This window comes from Poromitra crassiceps (assembly GCF_964638095.1).
Source record: "Poromitra crassiceps genome assembly, chromosome: 23".
In the NCBI taxonomy this organism is placed as follows: domain Eukaryota; kingdom Metazoa; phylum Chordata; class Actinopteri; order Beryciformes; family Melamphaidae; genus Poromitra; species Poromitra crassiceps.
The window spans coordinates 4,487,394-4,511,764 of record NC_139639.1 but is presented as its reverse complement, the minus strand read 5'-3'; the positions used below and the strand labels follow the sequence as shown (position 1 = coordinate 4,511,764).

The window sequence follows — 24,371 nt, the reverse complement described above, 5'->3', positions numbered from 1 at the left end:
GAAAGAATACAGACAAATGTATACTAAGAACTACTAAGTCCATAGTGTACAATCATCTATGAAATCATAAACTGTAGCCTGATGAGGAGAAAAGAATGGACGCTGATGCCAAGTTAATTTTGAATCAATAAGGCACCTTACAGTACAGTGCCATCCAACCCCTTTACTCAGGGGTGTCCAAACTTTTTTAGAATGGGGGCCAGATTAGATCATGTGCTGGGGGGCCAGCTGCTTCTCGCATCATATGGGTTATACAAAAATAAAATAAAAAAAACACATGCAAATGTACTTTGTTTACCATCTGAAAACATTAGTTCTGCATGTGCTGTTCCTACCTGGTGCTTGTCTACAAACTGTATGATAGTGCTGCTGTCATCGTTAGGTGAAGGGGAAAAAATGCAAATTGAACTTGCTTGATTAACCAATACTGTGTGAAGGGCCACATTATAGTATATTTCGAGAGACAAGCCGAGGGCCACTTAAAATCTGTCCGCGGGGCCACAATTGGCCCCCGGGCCGGACTTTGGACAACATGCCTGCCTTTAGTCCTCTCTCCCGTTGCCCTGGGAGTGGACAAAGCGGCGCTCCTTCTATTCTGGGAGTGCGGCGAAGCTTGTCGAGGAATACTTTGTGGAGTAAATTAGAATGACAAGGACATGGAGACACGGTGGTGGGGCCCCCTCCTCCTCCTCCTCCTCCATCATCTCACCCTCGCTCCCTCCTCTTCTCCTCTTTGCACCGGTCAATTACTGCGGCCAAAGAGGCTTTTAAGCATCCATCCTAAGAACCAGGACGTGCATCAACTGGAAGGCCAATTACCAGGAAACGCCATCAAAAGTCCCTTCTCTCCCGTTCTGTTCCCTCTCCTGTTCCCCCCCCCCTGTTCCCCCCCCCCCGCGCAGTTTGCTGCTAGATTATCACTCTGTTACGGCTCGGCCGTACAGAGAGAAGGTCAAACTCAACAGAGGGGGGGAATTCGTCTTCGTGAACATTATGAACTGCATGGGACACTAACAGTGCAGTGATGGGTGAGACTGCAGCAGCAGTGAAGGTTATCAAAACCTCCTCCTCCACTCGCCTGTGTCGCTATCAGCCAAATCCCATGCAAATAATTTAGCTGAATGAACGTGATAGCAAGTTCACTTCAAGGACACACCGTGCCAGTAACTGCTCTGTAGTGAGGCGAATCCGTTTAATAAATGTTAGTAGTAGGTCACTGCAACAGTTGCTTCTCTTTAAGAGCTTGCAGTTGGATGCTTCCCTCAGAATTAAAGTCAAACAGCCCCTGTGATCAGAGATGTCTGGTTGTCAGTGATGACACCGCTGAAGGGGGAGAACTCAGGAGAACTGGCCTGTTACAACACTGGACTTGCTGCGTACCAGCAAGAGCTGTTATTACTTCCTGGAAACGGAGCCGAGGCCAAAACAAACGCGAACTGGCTTACCTTTAAGATGAGCACAGTCTGCTAATGTTCTGTGTAATACACCTGCACTTCCTGTATTGCTGCTGTGGCCTTTGCCTTTGCTGTTGTGTTTAGTACATAAGACTGAGAAGCAGCTCTCTGACCTGCAGGGATCCTCCAGAAACCAACAACAAGCTTTCAAGGTGCTCGACCTACCTGAAGTACCTGAAGGTACCTGAAGGACCTGGAGTCCAATGTCTCGGTTTCGTGCGAGGCCTAGTTTATAGACATCCTGGACACTTCAGCATCATTATTGGAGACCCAGGTTGGTCAACCCAGAAGCTTATGAAGGCATGACAGCGAGTGCAGGGACAGTGGGGTGGAGGTTGAAGACTTACTGAGGACGTAGAGAGACAAGGTGATCCCTGCCAAGCAGAAGCCCTCGAAGAAGCGCAGGGTGCTGAACATGGGGACGTTGACGGAGAAGGCCACAGTCAGCCCAAAGACCAGCATGAAGAGCACCGAGATGATCAGCACTGGGTGGCGGCCAAACCTACAGAGGGAGTAAGGGAGAAATTCATCTTCTTGACGTTGTAAAACAAAGTTAACCCCGTGACAGAAATCCCAAGATTTTGACCGCTGCAGAACGAGAGGTTACGAGAGTTGGAACGGGAACACGGGTCTAGGACGGGATGTCAGATGGACCCCGATTGCCTTATATGGTCATTGCTCCAGCCCCCCTGCACTGTTCAAACCAATGGGATCCCACGGAGCCAGCCTTGAGTGTGTGATGTCACAATTCACTCTACCAGACTTTACAGGCTGTACTTTTTTACTAAATTCACACATTTTAAAACTGTAACAGTTCAAGCAAATTTAACACTACACATTATAATCAAACCATTCAGCTACTTCTGCTCTCACTCACAATGTAATATATATATATATATATAATATATATAATATATATATATATATATATATATACATACACAAGTATAGTTTTTCAGATATTAACATTTGTTTGATGCTAGTGTTCCACTCTTTTTCACAGTTTCTGCAGTCAGCTAAAGAGACAGAAGCTAAAATGGAGAGTTTCAGACAGTACAAAATAAATAAATAATAAATAAATAAGGATTTATTTAATCCCAGAATAAAATAATAATCAAATATAGAACTGTAAATTAGCATAATAGGTCCCCTTTAAGGTATCTTATCCCTCTTTGCACCAAAGTTCCATCACTTGTATGTTGGATTAAAGGCACACTCAATGTACAGTCTTACCAGTCAGCGAGGACTCCGAACACCAGGTACCCGAAGATGGATCCAACCAAGAGGGAGAACTTTGCGATGTGGACCTTCCATGCCGAGTCGCACACCAGACTCCACTGCAGAGACACATCAACACACATGTAAGAGTCAGTGTTACACACCAGACTCCACTGCAGAGACACATCAACACACATGTAAGAGTCAGTGTTACACACCAGACTCCACTGCAGAGACACATCAACACACATCTAAGAGTCAGTGTTACACACCAGACTCCACTGCAGAGACACATCAACACACATGTAAGAGTCAGTGTTACACACCAGACTCCACTGTAGAGACACATCAACACACATGTAAGAGTCAGTGTTACACACCAGACTCCACTGCAGAGACACATCAACACACATGTAAGGGTCAGTGTCGCACACCAGACTCCACTGTAGAGACACATCAACACACATGTAAGAGTCAGTGTTACACACCAGACTCCACTGCAGAGACACATCAACACACATGTAAGAGTCAGTGTTACACACCAGACTCCACTGCAGAGACACATCAACACACATGTAAGAGTCAGTGTTACACACCAGACTCCACTGCAGAGACACATCAACACACATGTAAGGGTCAGTGTCGTCTAGGGCTAATAACGGATAATCCGTGACCCGTACGGATCAGCCCCCACGGTTCGGAACGCGGTTCGGAACGTCAATGGTCCGCGAACCCCCCCCCCCCCCCCTTTCGTTTCATTTAACGTTAGTGTATGCCTGCAGCGCAGCGCAGCCAGACACAGACAGGCATCATCATGGCAAGCACAAGTGAGCTTCCTCATCCCTTGTCGCCGCTGTAAAGTCTCTCTGAAGGCTGTGGCTAGTGGCTACTAAAGACAGCATCACAACAAACTTATTTCAACATCTCTGAAAAAGCACAGGAATGCGATCAGCGTGTTGCGGGCTGCACAAGATAACGAGAGCCACAACACACACACACACACGCGCGCGCGCACACACACTTTTCACGAACACATCATCAACATGAACACACATGTAAGGGTCAGTGCCGTGGACTATTTTGAACATCAACACGATATTCCTCCAAAGATGACCTTCCCTTAGTAAGGAATTATGTTCACTCGCATCGATCATTTCCAAAAGTGTAACTGGTCTGAGTGATCACTCACTAATTATCGGTCTATGAAAAGCAATCAGTTTCTTTAAAATGTCAAGTGGTTGCTTATCTGATGAATCATTAGTCTTTGGAGTACTTATGGTTTGCCTCTGGTGTATCTATATTTTTTGCATTTCAATGTTTTAGGAACTATTTACTCTGCATTATTAGCAAATAATGTAATGCTGCAGAGAGTAACACTCAAAATGCTGTGCATAGAGCAAAGTAAATGTGTGCGACTGGAGACATTTCCCTCCACTCCACTATAAAACATATAGACAGAGCTTCTAATTAGGGGTGGGAGAAAAAATCGATTCACCTAAGTATCGCGATTTTTAATGTCACGATTTTTTGGATCGATACTTTATTCAAGAATCGATAATCGCAAAAGCAAAAAAAAAAAAAAAAAAATTTTTTTTTTTTTTTTTTTTTTGGTGCTGCAGTCAGGCCACTCACTGAACAGCAGGTCAGGTGCCGCCTACTGGTTTACTAGTGGTTGTATTACTTTATTAGTTAGTCTGAAGTAATAATTACACTTCAGGGTTAAAGTGGGTGCATCTCATTGTAAAATTGGACTTGGCCCAAATTAGGCTTCAAACGGCCCAAATTGGGCTTCAAACGACCGACATTGAGCTTCAAACGGCCCAAATTTCACGCGCGTCGGCCCATATCGGCCTGGCCTGCTTGGTATCTAATGCCCAGCCTGAATTATGATCCCAGTCCGCCCCTGTTTTTAACTATATCGCCCAGCCCTACTCATGATATACAGTCTCTAGTGTATGATTCAACTTTTCCCATGTTCTAATCTAGTGTAAAAAAGCAAACAAACTGAAAAAAGAAAAGAAAAAAAGAAACAAAAATCGCAATAAATCGTAATATCGAATCGCAATAATCGTAGAATCGCAATACTTAAGAATCGCAATATAAATCGAATCGGCACCCAAGTATCGTGATAGTATCGAATCGGGAGATAAGTGAATCGGCACAGCCCTACTTCTAATACAGAATGTTGGAAGTCAATACGACTTTTAAATGCAATGAAATTATGTTTCTTTATGTTCTCATTTGGCCTGCGTTTGCCTTTCAGACAGTCGCACCTCAAACAAGTGAAAACTCATCTTCCTCTGAAAGCCATCACGACCTACCCATGCGTATAATAAGCCCATACTTCCTACAGTCAGAAACCCTGGATTGGGGCTATATACACACACACACAAGGCTTTTCAATTTCAGTATCACTCTTCTTCTCCTGTGTTGTTATGATGGTGCATTTAGCCACCTCCGCCTCTCCTCGCTCTCTCATAGTGACTCAACCTCTCCTCACCAGCAGCAGTGGGGCTTCCCAGAATGCAAACAATGTGTGTGTGTGTGTGTGTGTGTGTGTGTGTGTGTGTGTGTGTGTGTGTGTGTGTGTGTGTGTGCACGTGCGTGTGTGCGTGTGTGTGCGTGTGCATGTCTGATTTGCATGAGCCAAACATACCCTGATACCCCCCCCCCCCCCCTGCAGTAGTCTATGACAAATATACCGAGCACACAACACTACGCAGTCAATGTGAAGCTGCAGTACATTTAAAGCTCACCGGATGGATAGCCTACATGAAGTGTCGACTTTCCTAAAGAGTGTGAGTGAGTGAGTGAGTGAGTGTGTGTGTGTGTGTGTGTGTGTGTGTGTGTGTGTGTGTGTGTCCTGCTTGAAGGAACACACAGCTCATGGCTCAAAACAACTACCCATTAATCATCAGTTAATCATCTTGTGTTAATAGAACCAAAAGCCTATGGCTTTAGTCTGCAGAAAAAACACCACAAAAGCCATAGTAATTTAGACTCAGGTGTGCATAAACTACTTCCTTTTTTAAATACAAAAGTGTGAAATTACAGTATTATCGCTTATTGGACAGGAGTAGCAGTAGCAGGTATTTGTGGTATCGCCTGAAAAAATCCCCCCAAAAGTCTATAGATAGATCCACCCCAAAATCTATAAATCCCCCCCATCTGAAGAACATAAGGTGAAAGTGATGTTTAAGCCCTGGTTAAGAGGTAGCAGATCCTGAGATGATCATCTGAGTTAAGAGGTAGCAGATCCTGAGGTGACACACAAGAGAAGAATTTGAGAGAGGAGGTGGTCATTAGGGGGTTTTCCCGGCTACTCATGCCTATCAGCTGTCTGTGGCGACATAAGGCAGGCAGATGGGGGGTGGTGGGGTCAGAGGTCATAAGGTGCGTAACATGATCTACTTCCTGCCTGGCCTGAACTCTGCACTGCCTCGTCTAAACACCAAACCCTAAAACTATAAAACAAAGTTTCCCTGGCTTCCAATAAAAACACACTTTCATGTAGCAGCTCTGCCTGAAGGAGACCTCCTCACCTTCAAGCACAAAGTCGTAGTTCTCTAAGGTTCTCAAACTGTTTTCACATCAAGGACCTCTAACTTCTTTTTCTTTTTTTACAGTGCACCTGAACGCAACATGCAAGATACCCACTGAATAAGTGTCCAAATGTTCATGTCATTCTGGCCAATACTCCACTTCTGTTATAGCATTTCAGTCTGGAATATGGAATATCTTTCAATAATCTATTATTTAGTTGCTAAATTGTCAAATACCGCCATCTGCTCGCTACCCAGGCACTTATGTATGTACTTAACCTAACTAACTATCCGGTGTGCACAACATTGTCAGACTAAACTCCGGCTGACACCCCAAAAACCTACAATCCGCTACAGAAAAATGTATATTGATTGTTTATTAACTGGCCCCTGGCGTTCTATCATTTCACGAAAGTGGCCCCCGGGCAAAGCAAGCAAGTTGAGTATCCCTGCATTAGAGCATGGGCCCCCCTTTGATAAGCTTGTGTCCCAGGGACCCCATGTGATCATTATTTTTCCTTTCCTTTATTACAGAAAGTGTATGAAACCCATGACCAAAATAGTCACGCATTCTGTCATTGTGTTACTTATGGATGGAATTATAGTGAAAATAAATGACTCTTGCTTTTTGCTGGGGACCCCCCTGCCCTGGCACCCCCTCCAGGACCCCTGGGCCTGTGTGAGGCCCCTACTTTGAGAAGCAGCACTGCTCTCAAAGGCTCTCTAACCTCCTATAACCTATAGTGACCTGTTCAGAACGGAACGCCCCCGGATTACCCAGGCCGCCGGAGCCACCCAGCCAGTCACATGATGCAGGCATGCCACTCATTCATGTTTCAGTATCGATGTCAGCGGAGGAGCAGACGCACCGAGGGAAGGCAAACAAGTTCCTGTTGCGCAATCCCACCGCAGCTGAACAGGGCCCGGGCGTTTAAAAACATGAAGCTGCAGTCCTGTGGGACTGAGAAGTGAAACTCTATGAGTGTGCGTTTGTGAGGGGACTGTGGGACCGCAAGGCTGCATAACGATTTGATGACTACGCATAGCAGAAATCTCTGGGTGACCATAGACAGATGACCAGTGTTGTAAAAATACCAATAGGAATCAGCATTCTCCCAGGGCAGCACTATGCGGACACAAAGCAACCACATGGAACAGCTGATAGCTCGGTAATGGCGTTGCTAAAACGTGTAGGCAATGGCACATCACCGTCTGTTAGGTCTTTATTCCCACGATAAAAATGTATTCGCTTATCGAGGCGTTTTATATGAAAGCATGCATTATTCACCAGGCCTCGCGCTTTCCAATCCAATTCTCCGATCCAACATACAATTATGGATTCACACCCAAACTGCTCGTTAGTACACAAATGGAGAAATACGGGCAGAGATGCAACAGCTACAACAGAGCAGAGAAAATGCCCCGAGTCACGGGACAATCTCAGCACCTGTGTCTGTTAGATTTTTATTCCCACGCTCAAAATGTATTCACTTATCAAGGCGCTTTATTTGAATTGAAAGCATGCCAAATAAATACTAGCATGCATTATTCACCAGCTCTCTTTGCAAACCAATTCTCTGATACAACTCAATAGACTATTATGAACGCACAGCCAACCTGCTAGTTACCGTAGTCGGTTTCAGAGGGCCTTCTTACTAACGGCCAAAATATTTGATTGGTATTCTAAGGCGTACAGAATAACCCTTCAGCCGGAGGCAGAACTCGTCATCTTCGGCTGCTCCGAGTCCTCTCTGAACTTCCCTACAGCTGTGCAACAGTCTCTGACACAGGGGACAACTGTTGCCAAAAAAACTCATTCTGCAGGAATGGAAATCCCCTCATCTTCATCTTCATCTTCTTTTCAGTTTTTCTACCACAGCCACTTTTCAGTCATACAGATGGAGCAACTTAGGTTCCTGAGGACCAACTCACTTAAAAAATTCTCAACTATCTGGGATCCGTTTCTAGCCTACCTTGATGAGATTAGGGGTGACGGGTGACTCGCCTGGCTGGTTTTTCATGGACCCCTTGCGTGGATTCCCATGCACAATATCCCTTACAAGCACATAAGCACCTTGTGGAGCTGGTGGCATCATGTTGCAATATTGAGCATTGATAATATGTATGTGTATATACATACATATTATTATTTTTTTTCCTGTGACTGAGCTTGTTTTGTTTGTGTATTGTTCAGAAAAATCTGAAAATAAAATATTGGAAGGGGAAAAAAACTGCTAGTTAGTACAAATAGAGAAATAGAGAGCCAAAGTGAACGTCACTTCCTGCTTCAGCACTGTACCAGAGATTTTCACCCGCCATTTATTTTCCCATAGACATTTCGTAAAATGCTTATAAAAATAGTTGTACTTGTTCAAACCAAACGGTTCAGCTATATTTAGAAACAGGGAAGACCGCATAACATTTCACTCAGACCAAAACGTAAAAAACTGCGGATTTAAAGAAAATATTTTATATTATTTTATATATTTTTTTTAAAGTTTTGGTCCAAGTGAAATGTTCCATGGTCTCTCCCGATTCTAAATACATCTGAACCGTTTGGTTTGAACAAGTAAAACTATTTTTATAAGCATTTTACGAAATGTCTATGGGAAAATAAATGGCGGGTGAAAATCTCTGGTACAGTGCTGAAGCAGGAAGTGACGTTCCACTTTGCCTCTCTATATGGGCAGAGTTACAGCTACAACAGGGCCGAGAAAATGCTCCAAATCTCAATATGAGTCAAAGGCAAAGCCGTGTAGCTTCAGTCTTCTGTCTGTCGGCTGCTCCCTTGCTGTTGTCTTGCTCGTTTAGGGGAACAGAATAGAAGTCACTGTGCAGGGTAGACAATCGCAATATTCATCTAGGAGTTGACAGTTAGAGGACAAAGGCTCTACTGGTGGCACTGTATGCGTGCGTGTGTACGTGCGTGTGTGTGCGTGCGCGTTCCGTTACACGCAACAAATGGTTCGCCGGGGAGGCATGCCGTGAACGCCACAGGGTGTTGCTCGGCCTGTCGAGAGCGTCTCGCTCACTACAACAATGGTTATTCTGCACCAGTAGGTCTCATTAGTCTGGATGAAAGACACCTTCACAACTACAGCTGCACACACACTACTGCACGCACGCGCGCACACACACAAACACACACAACTGCACACACACACTACTGCACACACACTACTGCACACCAGTGTTGGGCAAGTTACTTTCAAAATGTAATATACTACATATCGCTAGTTACTTTCATTTGAAAGTAATAAGTTACTTTACAATATTACTGTCTGTGTAGAGTAACTCGTTACTTATTACACTACTTTTGCATTACTTTCACCAAAACAACAGCAGCAGCAGAATGACATCGCTACTCCGGAACCATCCCGAAAAATAATGTCAACCGCCTTGAAGTCAGTGTAAACAATCCAAAATTCTAAATGTTATCCTTTTCCTTTGTTATTGTCATCTATAGTGGTTATTTGCATAAAAACACACAGTTTAATTAGAAAATGATTGTATCTTTATTTAAATATGTGCTTTGATTTCAAACAAAACTCAATTTGTAACTTTGACAAAGTAACTGGTGTAATATTACTGAAATCATATAAGTAATAAGTTATATTACTGAGTTACTGCTAAAAGCAATATATTATATGTAATATGTTACTTTTGTAATGCACACTACAGGACACACACTACTGCACACACACTAGAGCTGCACACTCACACACTACTGCACGCACACTCACACACTACTGCACTCACACTCACACACTACTGCACTCATTGAACTGGTGGTGGCGGGTGGTGGTGAATGGAGGGATGCAAGGGGGGAGCAGAGGAGGAGAAGAGAAGAGAAGAGAAGAGAAGAGAAGAGAAGAGAAGAGAAGAGAGAGAAGTGGCTGTGTTGTGGAGGAGTGAAGAAAATGAGGAATAACTACAAGGAGGAATAAATATAATCTCAAGGGGGGAGAAGAACAGAACATACGAAGAAGAGACGGAGAAATGATGACAACAGGGACGGAACGAGAGGAAAAGATAATGGGGGGATGCTCGCGAGCAATTGTGAAGAAGAGAGGGGCGGAAGGGAAGGCACGTGGAGAGAGAGAGAGAGAGAGAGAGAGAGAGAGAGAGAGAGAGAGAGAGAGACTGCTGCATAGTTACTGCCTAGCAACAGACCATCACCCTAGTTATCAGTCTGGCTTTCGAATTCCACAACGTGTTAAGTTTGAGCAGCATTGCCTCATCCCTGGGTTGGGCACGCATACATTGTGGCGCGTTAGGTGAGTGAGGGCGAGCGAGGAGAAGAATGGCCGCACTGTCGGGGAGGAGGGAGAGAACGAGGCAGATGCATCCATGCCACACATTACCCACATTCCAATGCACTCTCTCTCTCTTGAATTAAAGGAGAAGTGAAGAATGGGGAAGGAGAGAATACGCCGGTACGCAACGTGATCTTGCAGATGTGGCCTGTGTGCCTTTTGCCGAGAGGTTGACGATATTATCTAGGTGTGGCGATGTTGCAAATCATTGTCACACACACACTGTACATACCACTATCTGCACTATGCAGTGCTACACATCACAGCCGAGAAGATAACACTACAGCGCCGTGGGCTACAGCAATCTTCCTGCAAACAGTGATGAGGAATGGTCAAACACAGAAGACCTTCAAGAAGATCTATCCATTCCTTCATTTGCCTCCTTTTTTGACAGTTAAAATTCAAGATTCAAGACAGTAAAGTAATCAGATTACAAAACGAGGAATTTGACTTGGTGCAAAGTATGCAGCACAGCGGTCACATCAATAGTACAAGACAAAGCAATATTGAAAAACAATCTCAAGAATATATAAAGTCCATTAAAGTGACATATGATAGGGGGGTGTGGTCAGTGGGGGGGACCCCGGCCCGTTTTCAAGCTGGCTGTGCTCAGGGGGCACTGGGGGAAGGAGGGGGTGGAGTGATAAAGTCCTTATTGGTGGGGGCTTTTGGCTCTCGTTGAAGAGGCGGATGGCAGTTGGGAAGACGCTGTCCCACTGGCGAGAGGTTTTGGTTCCGCTGGACCTCAGTCTTCTGCCAAGGGGGGGAGGGCCTTAAAAAGTTTATGCCCTGGGTGTGAGGGGTCGGCCATGATTTCCCGAGACTGCTTCAGCGTCCTGGTGGTCTGCAGGACCTGAAGGGATGGCAGGCTGCATCCGACCACCTTTTCAGCACAGCGGATGATGCGCTGCAGTCTGGAGATGTCCTTGAGGGCAGCAGCAGCAGCATACCGGACGGTGATGGACGAGGTGAGGATGGACGCGAATGGTGGAAGTGTAGAAAAGCACCAACGCCGCCTTTGGCACCTTGAACTTCCTCAGCCGCCACAGAAAGTTCCATCCTCTGTTGTGCATTCCTGGTGAGAGCTCTGATGTTCAGCTCCATACCATTTCAGGTCCTGGCTGATGATGGAACCCAGGAAATGAAAGGACTCCACAGTGTTGACTGGGCAGTCACCCAGGGTGATGGGGGGAAGGTGAGGAGGCTGTGTTCCTCCTGTCATCCACAACCATCTCCACTGTCGTTTGAGCATTGAGCTCCAGGTTGTTTTGACTGCACCAAGTCGTCAGGTGGTCGATCTCCCGCCTGTACGCAGAACTCGTCTCCATCTAGAGATGAGCCCTATGAGGGTGGTGTCATCAGTGAACTTCAGGAGCTTGACAGACTGATGGCTGGAGGTGCAGCTGTTGGTGTCCAGGGAGAAGAAGTATGGAGAGAGGATGCCGTCCTGGGCAGCTCCGGTGCTGATGGTCCGCGGGTCGGTGACATGTTTCCCCAGGCTCACGTGCTGCTTCCCGTTTATCAGGAAGTCTGTGAACCATCTGCAGGTGGAGTCGGACACTTAATGTCTGTCATCATGAGCAAGTTTTTTGCTCCGCTATTGTGCATGCTGATGTGTACGCTGAAGAACCGTTAATACCATTGGACATGCTGTGTCTTTAGTTTTATTTTTTCCCTCAGTCAGTTTTATTCACACGCTCACAGACACAATTTGGCAGTTAAACCTTTAGAAGTATTACAATATTACACAATCTAATAACGGCAATATTAAATAGTATAACCGGCATAATAGCCGCTGCCGTACCTGTCCTGCAACACCTGGATCTGTCCATATTGCATTGTGATTGGCTAGTTGTTACAACCCACACCTTTTTTACAGGCAAGAGCTCATGTGCGTTGAGCGTTTTCACCCTAACCTGACAGAACCAGCTGATAACCAGCAGCATCGGGGGATCGTTTCTCACTTTCACACCAACGACCATGCTCTCTTGACCCGCGTTCAACCCTTCTTCTTCACACCAACACAGGGTTAATCCCTGGTCATGACAATTCAGATAAGACGCAGGTCACAACCTGGAGAGATACCTAATAATTAACAACATTAGCGTAACATTAGCAACCCAGGTGGTGCCATTCACAATGAAATCAACCCTGGTCCGACCCACCTCTAACCAGGGTTAACCCTTTCATACCCAACCTGGGAATAACCCTGCTGGACCTTGGTGTGAGGGGTATTCATGTCACTGCCACCAATAATGATTTGAAGTGGAACGCAGTATTGGCACCCCGCCATCGCTCTGAGAAACTGCATTCCATCAGTTAGTTAATCCTAAAAACAACCCCCATAGCACAGCCAAAAAGGTCAGACAGCACACACTATAATTCACCTCATGTTCAGACGCGGGGGTGGGCCAAATTCTTCCGGGTCGTGTTAACACTTCCGGCGGTCACGGCGCCAAATATGAAAGAACGTCATGAAGAGTTGTTTTTGTAGTGGACAGTGGAGGGGGTAAAACAAAGAACGTAGCCTACTACTTTGAGATCGGTACACAGCAAGCAAGCAGAGTATCCACTGTTAGGCAGGTCAGATAACGTTATCGTCGACAATGACGAGCACTTTCTTGTAAAACATACCTGGACTCCAACAAAGAAAGCTTCAGATAGTTTTCTCTCCTCCGAGCGCTCGAGCCACTTACGTCCATAAGACCCGCAGATGTTAACGTAATTCCCTGGAATGCGAGACTCAACGAGGCAGTTACATGGCGTTGCGTTCTTATTTCTTAGACATTGCCGTTTGGTTTTATTTGGTATGTTACATACAATTGGCTAAATTATTAGTTAATTCAGAGTTAGATGATATTGAAGCAGCCAGCCATTTTATTTTTATTTATTTTTTAGTCGTCACACGACCACACAACCGGGTCAAATGGGCGTGGCTACATAAGGTGAATAGCCACAGACAAAAAGGTCAGACACCACACAGTATACCACAGCGAAAAAGGTCAGATAGTCACCACACACACTATGTTCCACTCGTCCCTGCTTATCACAAACCACCTTGCAGCACACGCACATTGTAACGTTACACAATACACACACACACACAGCCTCCACAGTGTTTATTTTTTATTTTTTTATCTTTGGGTCGCACAAGTCTCCATCTTTCTTTTGCAGCCGACGCTGTGAGTGGCTGTCATTGTGTGCTGACTGGGCCTCTGCAGCGTGGGGTCGTCCACCTCTCAACAGCTGAGACGGTTTCCAACTGTCACACACTGGTCCGGGGTCAGTGGAAGGAGCCGACCAGCTGGGTCAACCTGTCACACACTGGTCCGGGGTCAGTGGAAGGAGCCGACCAGCTGGGTCAACAGAATGAAGGGAGTTGAAGGGACACTGAGCAGAGAGGCCTCGGTGTGGGTGTTTAACTACAGTATCGTCTTGCAAGATCTATGGGTGGGTGTGCGAGCGAGCTCCACTGCAGTGATATTGGGACTGGGTGTTCCCTCCAAATGTGCTGTTCACAACATATCTCGTTGGAAAGTGTACATTCTCAGTACAAGACGTGCTTATCATCACGAGCAGACAATACCGTGACCTACTTTCTCGGAGAAAAAATTAAATAGAATGGCATAGTAGTAGTGCCATGCATACGAGTAGATTATCGCAGAATCCTGTGACTAGAGCTTGTTTGTATTGTATGTATGATGGTGTCACAGTTTTGTAGTAGGGTTGCATGGGATATATGAGCTATAAATAATATGGCGATATTTTTAGGCTATATCGCGAGACACAATATCTCAATATTTTGAAATCTCCTCTAAAAGTACTTCATAAAATGCTCGATGTACACCTCTGATGCATACAATGATGATCATCTCCTATGATGATTCTAGAAGTCCCGGCAACATTAGGCTGTAGATAAAATCAAATAAATATATATAAATACTTTTTTATATCTATTTTATATTTTGCCATTATTTTGTAGTAGCGCAGACTTCATAGACAGTGGAACATTGCAATAGATGAATTCAAAGTTTTATTCTAAGATACTGCAATGATCATCATCCACTCCTGAGCACCGAGTCTTTCCAATTAATATAAGGATCACACTACACTACACGACAGTATCATGAAGGATCATTGGAGGGGTTAATCTTCGGCTTGATGAGGTTTTCAAGCCACCACTTGGGGCAGCGTGTGCAGCAGTCATCTATGTGAATGGGAGTGGAATAGGGCAGGGTGCAGAGAGACCCTCCATCTGTCTCTGAGTAATGATACATTCTCACTGCTACAGCCCAGCCCAATTAAGACATGCCCTGAGGAGGGCTCCACTCAATTACAATGGGTCTCCACATTAGCCACTTTGGATCCTCTGCTACGTCCTCCTCTGAGCCCAGCTCCATCAAAGTCTTCCCTCACCGTTGCCCTGAGCAAACGGGGTGAGCAGAAAGGTATTCCAATTAGGGTTGTCAACAGTATTGATAGTATCGATAAGTATCAATACTGAACATTTGAAACGGATACAATACTCATTTGCAACAACAGGTATCGATAGTATTGATAAGTATCGATAGTAAAGATTAACGGATACAATAGTCTTTTGTATCGATACCAGCAGTGCTTTCTCTTAATGAAAAATCAAACGTACTACTGATTTTTCCCTCCCTATCATTCTTGCTTCAACAAGCTAAACGTGTTCTGATAGGCTGATGACTAGAGCAGGGGGTAATCTGCTGTGTTCTGATAGGCTGATGACTAGAGCAGGGGTAATCTGCTGTGCAAGTGCAACGTTTTTAATGAGTTTTATCAGGCCTAGACTATGGAGAAGCGTGCGTCTGTCGGTCTGTCTTCGTTTATTGTTTATGCCTCTTGATATGTTGTCATTTCCTCTCCCGTGGTGGTATCGAAAATGCTATCGAATATCGATATTTTCCTGGGCATTGTATTGAAGTTAGAAATCCTAGTATCGTGATAATGCTACTTCCAATGCTATATTATTCTTCCTGCAGGAGACTAAACCTATGCACAGTGAAAACATCTATAGCCATCTGTCTGTGTGTGTGTGTGTGTGTGTGTGTGTGTGTGTGTGTGTGTGTGTGTGTGTGTGTGTGTGTGTGTGTGTGTGTGTGTACTCTGTGTGTGTGTGTGTGTGTGTGTGTGTGTGTGTGTGTGCACGCGCGCGCGCGTGTGTGTGTGTCAACTGCACGTGATATGGATGGTTGAAGTTTGTTGGTACATTTGGACAAAAGGAACACTAGCTCATTTCCCCAGTGTTGGCACTCTGCTCCCACTGTTGAGGGATATAGAGTGTCACGGATAGATAGCGAAGGCGCGTCATGTGGAGGAGTTATGCCTATGCAGTCCAAACATAGGGAGAAGTGCCAAGTCATCACTTCCTGCTGCTATAGTGTCACATCCTGGACACCGGTCGGTGCCTGCCTGCCTGCCTGCCTGCCTGCCTGCCTGCCTGCCTGGGCTCAGCGGCGGGCAGGAGGCGAGGGAGGCCGTGTGAGAGAAGACACAAGGAGGACAGCGAGTGGGAGAGCTGATTCTATTTGGGTTTGGGCTCCATCTCAGGAGTTGCCCTCCGTTCGTTCCGTAACCATTCTCTCCAGAGGACGACCTTGTCACGGTGTGGAGTGCTGCTGCTTAGGCCAGGGGAGGGAGGGCACCACGGACACGTTCGCCCGACTGCTCAGCCCTGTCACCAACTGCTCAGCCCCTGTCACCAACCCCATCTGCACTGGTGGTAGTGTCAACATGACATTCAGGATGTGTGCGTCACGGTACAGGCAACACAAATATTGCTATCTACACAGCTAACTAAGCCACATACATCTGATGTATCTACCACCAGTGGTGTAGTCCAAGTCACTATATCTCGAGTCCGAGTCGAGTCTCTCGAGTCCCCATTACCTGAGTCCCGAGTCCAACATGTGCGTGAATCTGCATGTAGGTGGAACACGCACATGTCTCCAAATAGCCATCGCGATGGTTCCACAGTGAAACATTGCGATGGACGATGGCATCGTCAGTGATGGGGGGGATTAATTCATGCTTTATTAAGTTGTTACGGTGCCGTTTGGCTGCGCTGCCATACCTGCCAACACTCCCGATTTACACGAGAGTCTCCCGATTTTTAACCCTTTATCCCGCTAATCCCCCGATTTGTAGGATATGTGTCGTACCTGGCAACCCAACCCAGAGGCAGTGACGAGTGACGCACGGTGCGTAACTGCGCCACTGCACTCGCTCAAGCTCTCGGTGGAGGACCGCAGGCAAACACGTCCCAAGAAGAAGAGATGTGCTGCCACATTTCAGTGCGAGATCTTCCCCGTTTACAACCGCTAGCCACATTAGCAAATACCCTGCGTTGTGCAAGCTATGCATTTTGCAAGCTATGTCGGGCTATGTCGTTTTGCAAGCTATGTAGCCACTAGCCAGTATGTCGACAAAATGACATTAGCAAACATGCTTTGATGCCATGACATTGATGCCAAACACAAACAAGCCATGGAAGCACAGAGGGGAACTGCTACCATATTCCATATCCACTGACACTCTCAATGTTTGCACTTGATAATTTTTGTGATGTAAATTTTAGACGCTCACTTTTGATCACATCTTTTGTACATGTTGTATGCTTATTATATTTTATCATTCCCGGTATTTATTTTACTGAGTTATGAGTTTAACAATGAAAAAGTAATTTACTATACATTCTTACCGTCTTTGGGTCCTTGAAAAGCGCTATATAAAATAAATAAATTGTTATTGTTATTATTATTATTATTATTATTGCATTTATTCTACTAATTTGTGGTGCAGGGTTAAATGGTGGGTTATATTGAGGATCAGCCATTCACCGATAACCCAGAAAATCTTCCTCTTCTTCACAGCTCAGTGTTGGCAGGTATGCACTGTGCGCCGCACGTTCACATTTACAACGTTAAGAGAGAAACACATGACATAACATGACATAACATCACATTAAGAGAGAAACATGGCAGCAGCAGCAGCAGTCTATGTAATGGAGCGACTTCATGGAAACAGGAGAGTTGAATTCACAGTTGAACACTTGTAACATGACTCCCATTGGGCTTAAAACAGGAAAGAACATGAAGTTTCTTCTTTATCTGAACATTTTCACAACAACACAACCGAGTCCGACTTCTGCTTATCCTCCCCTCCCTCTCTCCTTCGCTCAGTGGCTCTACCGCTTCTCTGAACTGGGGACAGCGTACGCTACGTTTAATCTGGAGAATTTTAATTCAAACAGATAATCATGATGGTCCGATGTAGAAGAAGGCTCAGAGGTCGATGGGGATCGCCCCATCGACGATGGTCGATGCCATCATCCATCGTGCCAACCCTAATAACATGGATATCTTATGCCAAACTATTAGGGCCTATTATAAAAATAATTTTTTATCAATTAACGAGTCTGAGTCCAAGTCTCCAACTTCCAAGTCTGAATGAATGAAATGCTCGAAATCTCGAATCCAAGTCCAGGTCAGAGTCATCAGTGCTCAAGTCAAAGTCGAGTCACGAGTCCTGACAACGAGTGCAGTACTTGGACTCGAGTCCGAGCGTCCTGGAATCGAGCACTACAACAACATTGTCTACAAACTGACTGATGTTTCCCCACAGAGGCAGCACTGTTTTGAGGACATTTTGTGACACCAAATATTGATCCACCCAATCGATTGCCCTTGAATATGACTCAATGTGTATTTCAGTATTATGAATGGTCCAAGGCTAAATAATGAGCACGGTAGCGTCACCCCCTAAATGACCCTGTAGAGGCAGTAAATGAACTCATGACTCAAACTGTTCCTTGGCTCATGGTCAAATGAAATAGCAGAGCTACATTTTATTTGCTGGTCATTTAAATATGGACACTATCATTGATAAGCAGATGGGCTGTTGGCTAGGTTTGGCACGTTGGACGATGACATCGACCACCGTCGATGGGCCGACCCCCCATCGACCTCTGAGCCTTCTACATCGGACCATCCCGATTAATTATCTGTTCCAATTAAAATTTTGCTAATTTAATAATAAAAAAGGCCAACTCCACTCAACCGCGACCGGCATTAAACAAGCGTACCCTGTCCCCAGTTCAGAGAAGCGGTAGAGCGGAGAGGAGGAGGGGATAAGCAGAAGTCAGTTGTGTTGTTGTGAAAATGTTGAACTTGAGACCTGAGCCGTTTTCCCACATGTGTACCGGAAAATGACCTGTAAGTCAATATCGGACATTTCCCTTCACACTTCGGCTCTCGCATATGGGAATCTAGCAGCGAAATTGCCTGTATGTTGGGGGCGGCACTGCAGAGCGGGTGGGGAGTGACGTGTCGGCAAAACTCTTGATGGTGAAATAAGTTTGCTTGTTTATCCGTTCACCTGCGTCGCGTTGAAGCACTTTTTACAGACTGGCTTCGTTTGATGTGTCCGGGCTTGCCTTCGCTGTCGGCAATGTAAGCAAAATACTTCCACATTTCGCTTCGTGCATTTGCTTCGTCTGTGTCCCTGTCCGGCTGTGACTGAAGGAGGAGTAGGACTGTGGCCAGAGAGCGAGCAGGCAGCAGAGAGGAGAGATCACAAGATCATTTCGCCAGTTTGCTTTAATGTGCGCGAATGATTAGATTATGCCCGCTGGAACATTAAGCAACGTGTGTACACCTCGCCCATGCCGGCAAATGACTGGACCCGTTCTATACTTGCGCCCGTTATCGCGCATACCGCTCTTCTGACTGGCTCGAAACTGGTGAAATGTCGGCGATGACGGGGTCGCGCTTATACCAGCACGACAACTTTCACACATGCAGGCATTAGACCACGTTCCGGTCATTTAGCGGTACAAAGCGCATGTGGGAAAACGGCTAAAGAAGAAATCTCACATTCTTTCCTGTTTTGAATTTGAACCCAATGTGAGTAACGTTACATGTCTTCAACTGGAAGAACGTTTTGTGCGTGCGCTGTCTTCTCACTGCTTCACTTAACCAGCTGAGCTGACCAGCCAATCAGAATGATTTCTCTCACAGAGGGCCAGACGCCGATTTAACATGTCGAAACGGGCCGAAAAAGCCACTGACAAGGCCGACTAGAGCCAACAACAGTGCGGGACACACCGACACAAAGACTAGAGCTAACGACAGTGCGGGACACACCGCAAAGACTAGAGCTAACGACAGTGCAGGACACACCGCAAAGACTAGAGCCAATGACAGTGTGGGACACACCGACACAAAGACTAGAGCTAACGACAGTGCGGGACACACCGCAAAGACTACAGCTAACGACAGTGCGGGACACACCGCAAAGACTAGAGCTAACGACAGTGCGGGACACACCGACACAAAGACTAGAGCTAACGACAGTGCGGGACACACCGCAAAGACTAGAGCTAACGACAGTGCTGGACACACCGCAAAGACTAGAGCTAACGACAGTGCTGGACACATCGCAAAGACTAGAGCTAACGACAGTGCGGGACACACCGCAAAGACTAGAGCTAACGACAGTGCGGGACACACCGCAAAGACTAGAGCTAACGACAGTGCTGGACACACCGCAAAGACTAGAGCTAACGACAGTGCGGGACACACCGCAAAGACTAGAGCTAACGACAGTGCGGGACACACCGCAAAGACTAGAGCTAACGACAGTGCGGGACACATCGCAAAGACTAGAGCTAACGACAGTGCGGGACACACCGCAAAGACTAGAGCTAACGACAGTGCGGGACACACCGCAAAGACTAGAGCTAACGACAGTGCGGGACACACCGCAAAGACTAGAGCTAACGACAGTGCGGGACACACCGCAAAGACTAGAGCTAACGACAGTGCGGGACACACCGCAAAGACTAGCTAACGACAGTGCTGGACACATCGCAAAGACTAGAGCTAACGACAGTGCGGGACACACCGCAAAGACTAGCTAACGACAGTGCGGGACACACCGCAAAGACTAGAGCTAACGACAGTGCGGGACACATCGCAAAGACTAGAGCTAACGACAGTGCGGGACACACCGCAAAGACTAGAGCTAACGACAGTGCGGGACACATCGCAAAGACTAGAGCGACAGACGCTCACCGACGGCCCAGACAATGCCGACGGCCGAAAAATCGCCTTGGTGTGTCTGTGTGCGCTTTTACTGCTAAGCTTCTTCCCACGGCGCTCGGCCAGCGGCCCTGCCGGGGTCAGGGCATGGGAAAGTCAGGAGGACACTCACTCACTCACTAAGTCATGAAAATGAGTTTGGGAAAAGGGCCATGGGGATAGGAACGTAGACAGTCGGGATTTGAGGGGTGGGTAGGTGGAGTGGCTAGGGGGGATATGGGCGGTGGGGGGAGGGGCTGCGCTTAAAGGTTTGCGCTTGTTGAGGCACGCATGCCAAATTTGTTGGAGGCAAATATCCTGCAGAGTAAAAAAGGTATTTATTGACAGTAATCGCTGGACAGTCTATTACAGCATGCATCAACCTTTGTAAGCAGCCATGCCAAGGCTGCAGCTTTAAAAGTCATTAAGGTAAAAGGCAGGACAGTACTATTTCTTTGTCAAGACAAAAATGAAGAAAATCGTATTTCAGCTGCTGGGAGTTCATCAGAAATAACAATGATTTAAAAGCACAACTTTCACTCAGGTCAGGGATCATGAAACAGTGCGTGGATATGGCATAGCATATATTAATTTAAGGGCAGGTGCCTTCACGTTCCTTCAGCCATGAACCTTTTCCACTCTATGACAATCCACACATACATGATGATCCCAGCAATATAAAGAGGTCAAGTTTACGAGGAGAGCCGTGTGGATCAAAGTGTCATGCTCTATCAAAATAAAACTTGATATGGGCATGCAGCATCCACACAATAAGGGCTGATCGCTGTAATAAGATATATAACAGCTACCACACTGTGAAGCCAAACTACGATGACTGCAGACATACTGTAGCCAAGGAAGGCCCGGCCCAGACACACAGGACGGGACTCAGAATAAGCTGTAGTGAAGGATGATAGGAGGAGATTAAACAATGCATACAGTAGGCTATGATAAGATTGAGTAGCCTACTATAGACTTACTATAGGGTTGTGTTTGGGCAAGATGATGCATGTCATATGACTGCAGTGATGACCTTTGCTCTCAATTCAAAGGAGCCGGCTTTTTGTCTATAATGTCCATCATGACTGACAACCGGCAAATTCCACCGTGGATGCCAAGTGGCGTCTCCCTGAGATAGCCAGGTCGCACCTGGTGTCAGCTGCTGCGAATGACTCACGCTGCCCCCCAACTGTCAGTGAGAAGCACGCTTCACCTGACCTAGGCTACATGTTGTTACAGCCCCCCAGCCCTGGTTTCAAATGTAATATTATTCATGTGTGTGTGCGTGTGTGTGTGTGTGTGTGTGTGTGTGTGTGTGTGTGTGTGTGTGTGTGTGTGTGTGTGTGAATCCTAACAGATCCACATAGGCTACCTATGAATAGGTCCAGTCAGTGTGGAAAATCCCCTGCCTTGAATGGAATATTTGAGGGGTCATCTCAACCTGAACCCTATCCAGAAAGCTATCAGATTGATAGGACAGAGAAGAGAACAAGGCTGTCAATACTAGATAGGCTAAATAAACACACGCTCCTCCTAGTACAGTTTCAAAATAGACTGAGTAGATTTCTCCCCGTGAACCTGTTATCCTTTAAACGGGAGGTCTCTGCCATCGATCAGTGCCAGGATTTCTCCCACTTAGAACCGTGGAATCGATCCAAATAACATTGACCTACTAGAGCGGCTGTGTCATAACCGTTAAATGCATTTTCAACACATGAATCTGATTCTGACAGATAGGTGGATGCCCATGCTCAACACACACACAGGGACAGGGACAGCAGGACAGCTTACCTTGGTAACCACATTCTGCACGAGTCCCGTGTGCAGCTCGAAGGTCCACTCCTTGCACATGCACTGCATGGCCGTGTCGTTGTGAGTGCCATAACTTCCATTGGGATAGATGAATCCTTGGCGAGGAGTGCTGCTGCCATTAATTGGCCCGTGATGAAACAAATGCGAATGACCTCTAGTCAAATTGCTGCTCGTGTTCGCCAGCAGCGGCTGCTGGACACACGTGTTGTTCGGCTGGGCAAGCAGAAAATTGTCAGAGTACTGGCTGAATCCAATGAATAACGCCGGGATCCATGTCAGGACGATCAGCTGTTTCTGGTACTTCCCAAATCCCCCGAGGAACGGCAAAACGCAGCCGTCGATCCGTGTCAGCACACCGGGCGACGTGGTTTCGGGCGACACGAAGCCGTTCTCCGGCTGATGGTCCTCCGACGACTCGAGCTGCACCACGGCCATCGCGGTGTCGTTCATAGCATAGATGCGTCTGTTGTAGCGCAGGCAGGCAGCCCGGGGTTGGCAGTGCTGCTACCCCCTGTCGACTCCACAATGCGTCAGTGCCCCCCAGCCAGAAAAGCCGTGCGCAGGAGGCAATCACTGGAATGGAAATAAGACGCGGCTCTTTTTATTATGAGGTTGCGCACTTGACTGCTGTCTAGGGACAGTCAGACTACAGCCGGCGAAACAGCTGTGCGGAGGAGCCCCCCTGCAGGAAGTGGTGTTTCCCGAGGGCGCCCACAAGTAACACACCTGTCCAAACAAAATAAACTACTAGGCCCAGGATCCAGGTAACATCCCACGTCGCAAGCAAACGCCAGGGAGTCTCTTCTGCGTGTGCCAGGTCTTCCACAAGTTTAGAAATGACGTGTGCGACTTGAATATTCAAAACAAATCGACGTTTATTCAAAAACATGCTATCTTCTCGAATTCATCACGGAAGGTGGTTTACCTGCGAGTAGCTACTGGGGGGAGGAGGCACTACTAGCTCTGTCCCCGCCCATTTCTGTTGACTGAAGGCAGCACAAAGCCGTGCGAGATGCCAGCCGGCAAAGGTAAAGCTGGAAAACAAATATGTCAGCAAAGAGGAGAAACGCTCTAAGTGGCTTTTCTCTGTGCAGCTGGCGTGAAGGCAGAATGATATTCAAATGAGGTCTGACCTTGAACAGACTATCAAAATCATTTTCTCTCTTATCCAGACTCCTGTGTGCTCTAGCGTCAGAATTCGACTATTCGTTTCACTCAATCATAGTCTCACAGAAGGACCCAGTATTTTCACTGCGGGCTCCATTTGCAAAGGCCCTACTTTTGTATACATGTCGCAATCACATCACAATAATTTCAAACAATCAATTTGATATTTATATAGCACCAAAATCATAACAAGAGTTATCTCAATTAATTAACTGGCGACAATAAAACAATAGCCTTAAACACAAGGTTGGTGTTGTTCTTATATTGTTTCCAATTCCAAGCCGTTTTTGTCATGCCAGAGCCTGTACTTTCTGTTTTTCCTGATGTGTAATTATAGTTTCCACCCGTAGCCACAGCAGAGAAGGCGCTGTTTCCCCGCTGGAAAGCGGACGAAGAACAACGGCCAATTTCAATGGAAAAGACAGGCCGAGACAGGTTCCGGCATGAAAAAAACAGCTCGGTACTGGAAACTACAAATAGCCTGGTTTGGTGGACAACAACCTTGTGTTAAGGCAAGTAGTGTTTTATTGTGTTTGCTACATGTATGAAAAAGTAAGGCCTTTGTGAATGGAGCCCACTGTGAAAATACGGGGTCCTTGTGTGAGACTATGATTGAGTGAAACGAATGAGTAGTCAAATTGTGAGGCTAGTAGCCCCATAGAATTAACCTTGTCATAGGTTTTAGACTTTATTATACTCTATTTTGTAGCCATTTAATAGGTTTTCTTGAATGAATGAATGAATGAATGAATGAATGAA

General features: G+C 46.2%; 1 protein-coding gene across 1 annotated transcript in view; it reads right to left on the bottom strand.

The window, feature by feature from the left end:
• The window catches only part of LOC310797443 (solute carrier family 22 member 23-like), a gene marked incomplete at its 5' end in the record, with an annotated part of 61,889 nt that extends 38,994 nt beyond the window's left edge, over positions 1-22,895 (bottom strand). Inside the window, 3 exons of the mRNA XM_083659825.1 lie at positions 1,802-1,956; positions 2,688-2,791; positions 22,425-22,895. Coding sequence (XP_083515951.1) covers positions 1,802-1,956; positions 2,688-2,791; positions 22,425-22,895 — 730 coding nt within the window. The remainder of the gene's footprint in view (positions 1-1,801; positions 1,957-2,687; positions 2,792-22,424) is intronic.
• Between the last annotated feature and the right edge of the window lie 1,476 nt (positions 22,896-24,371).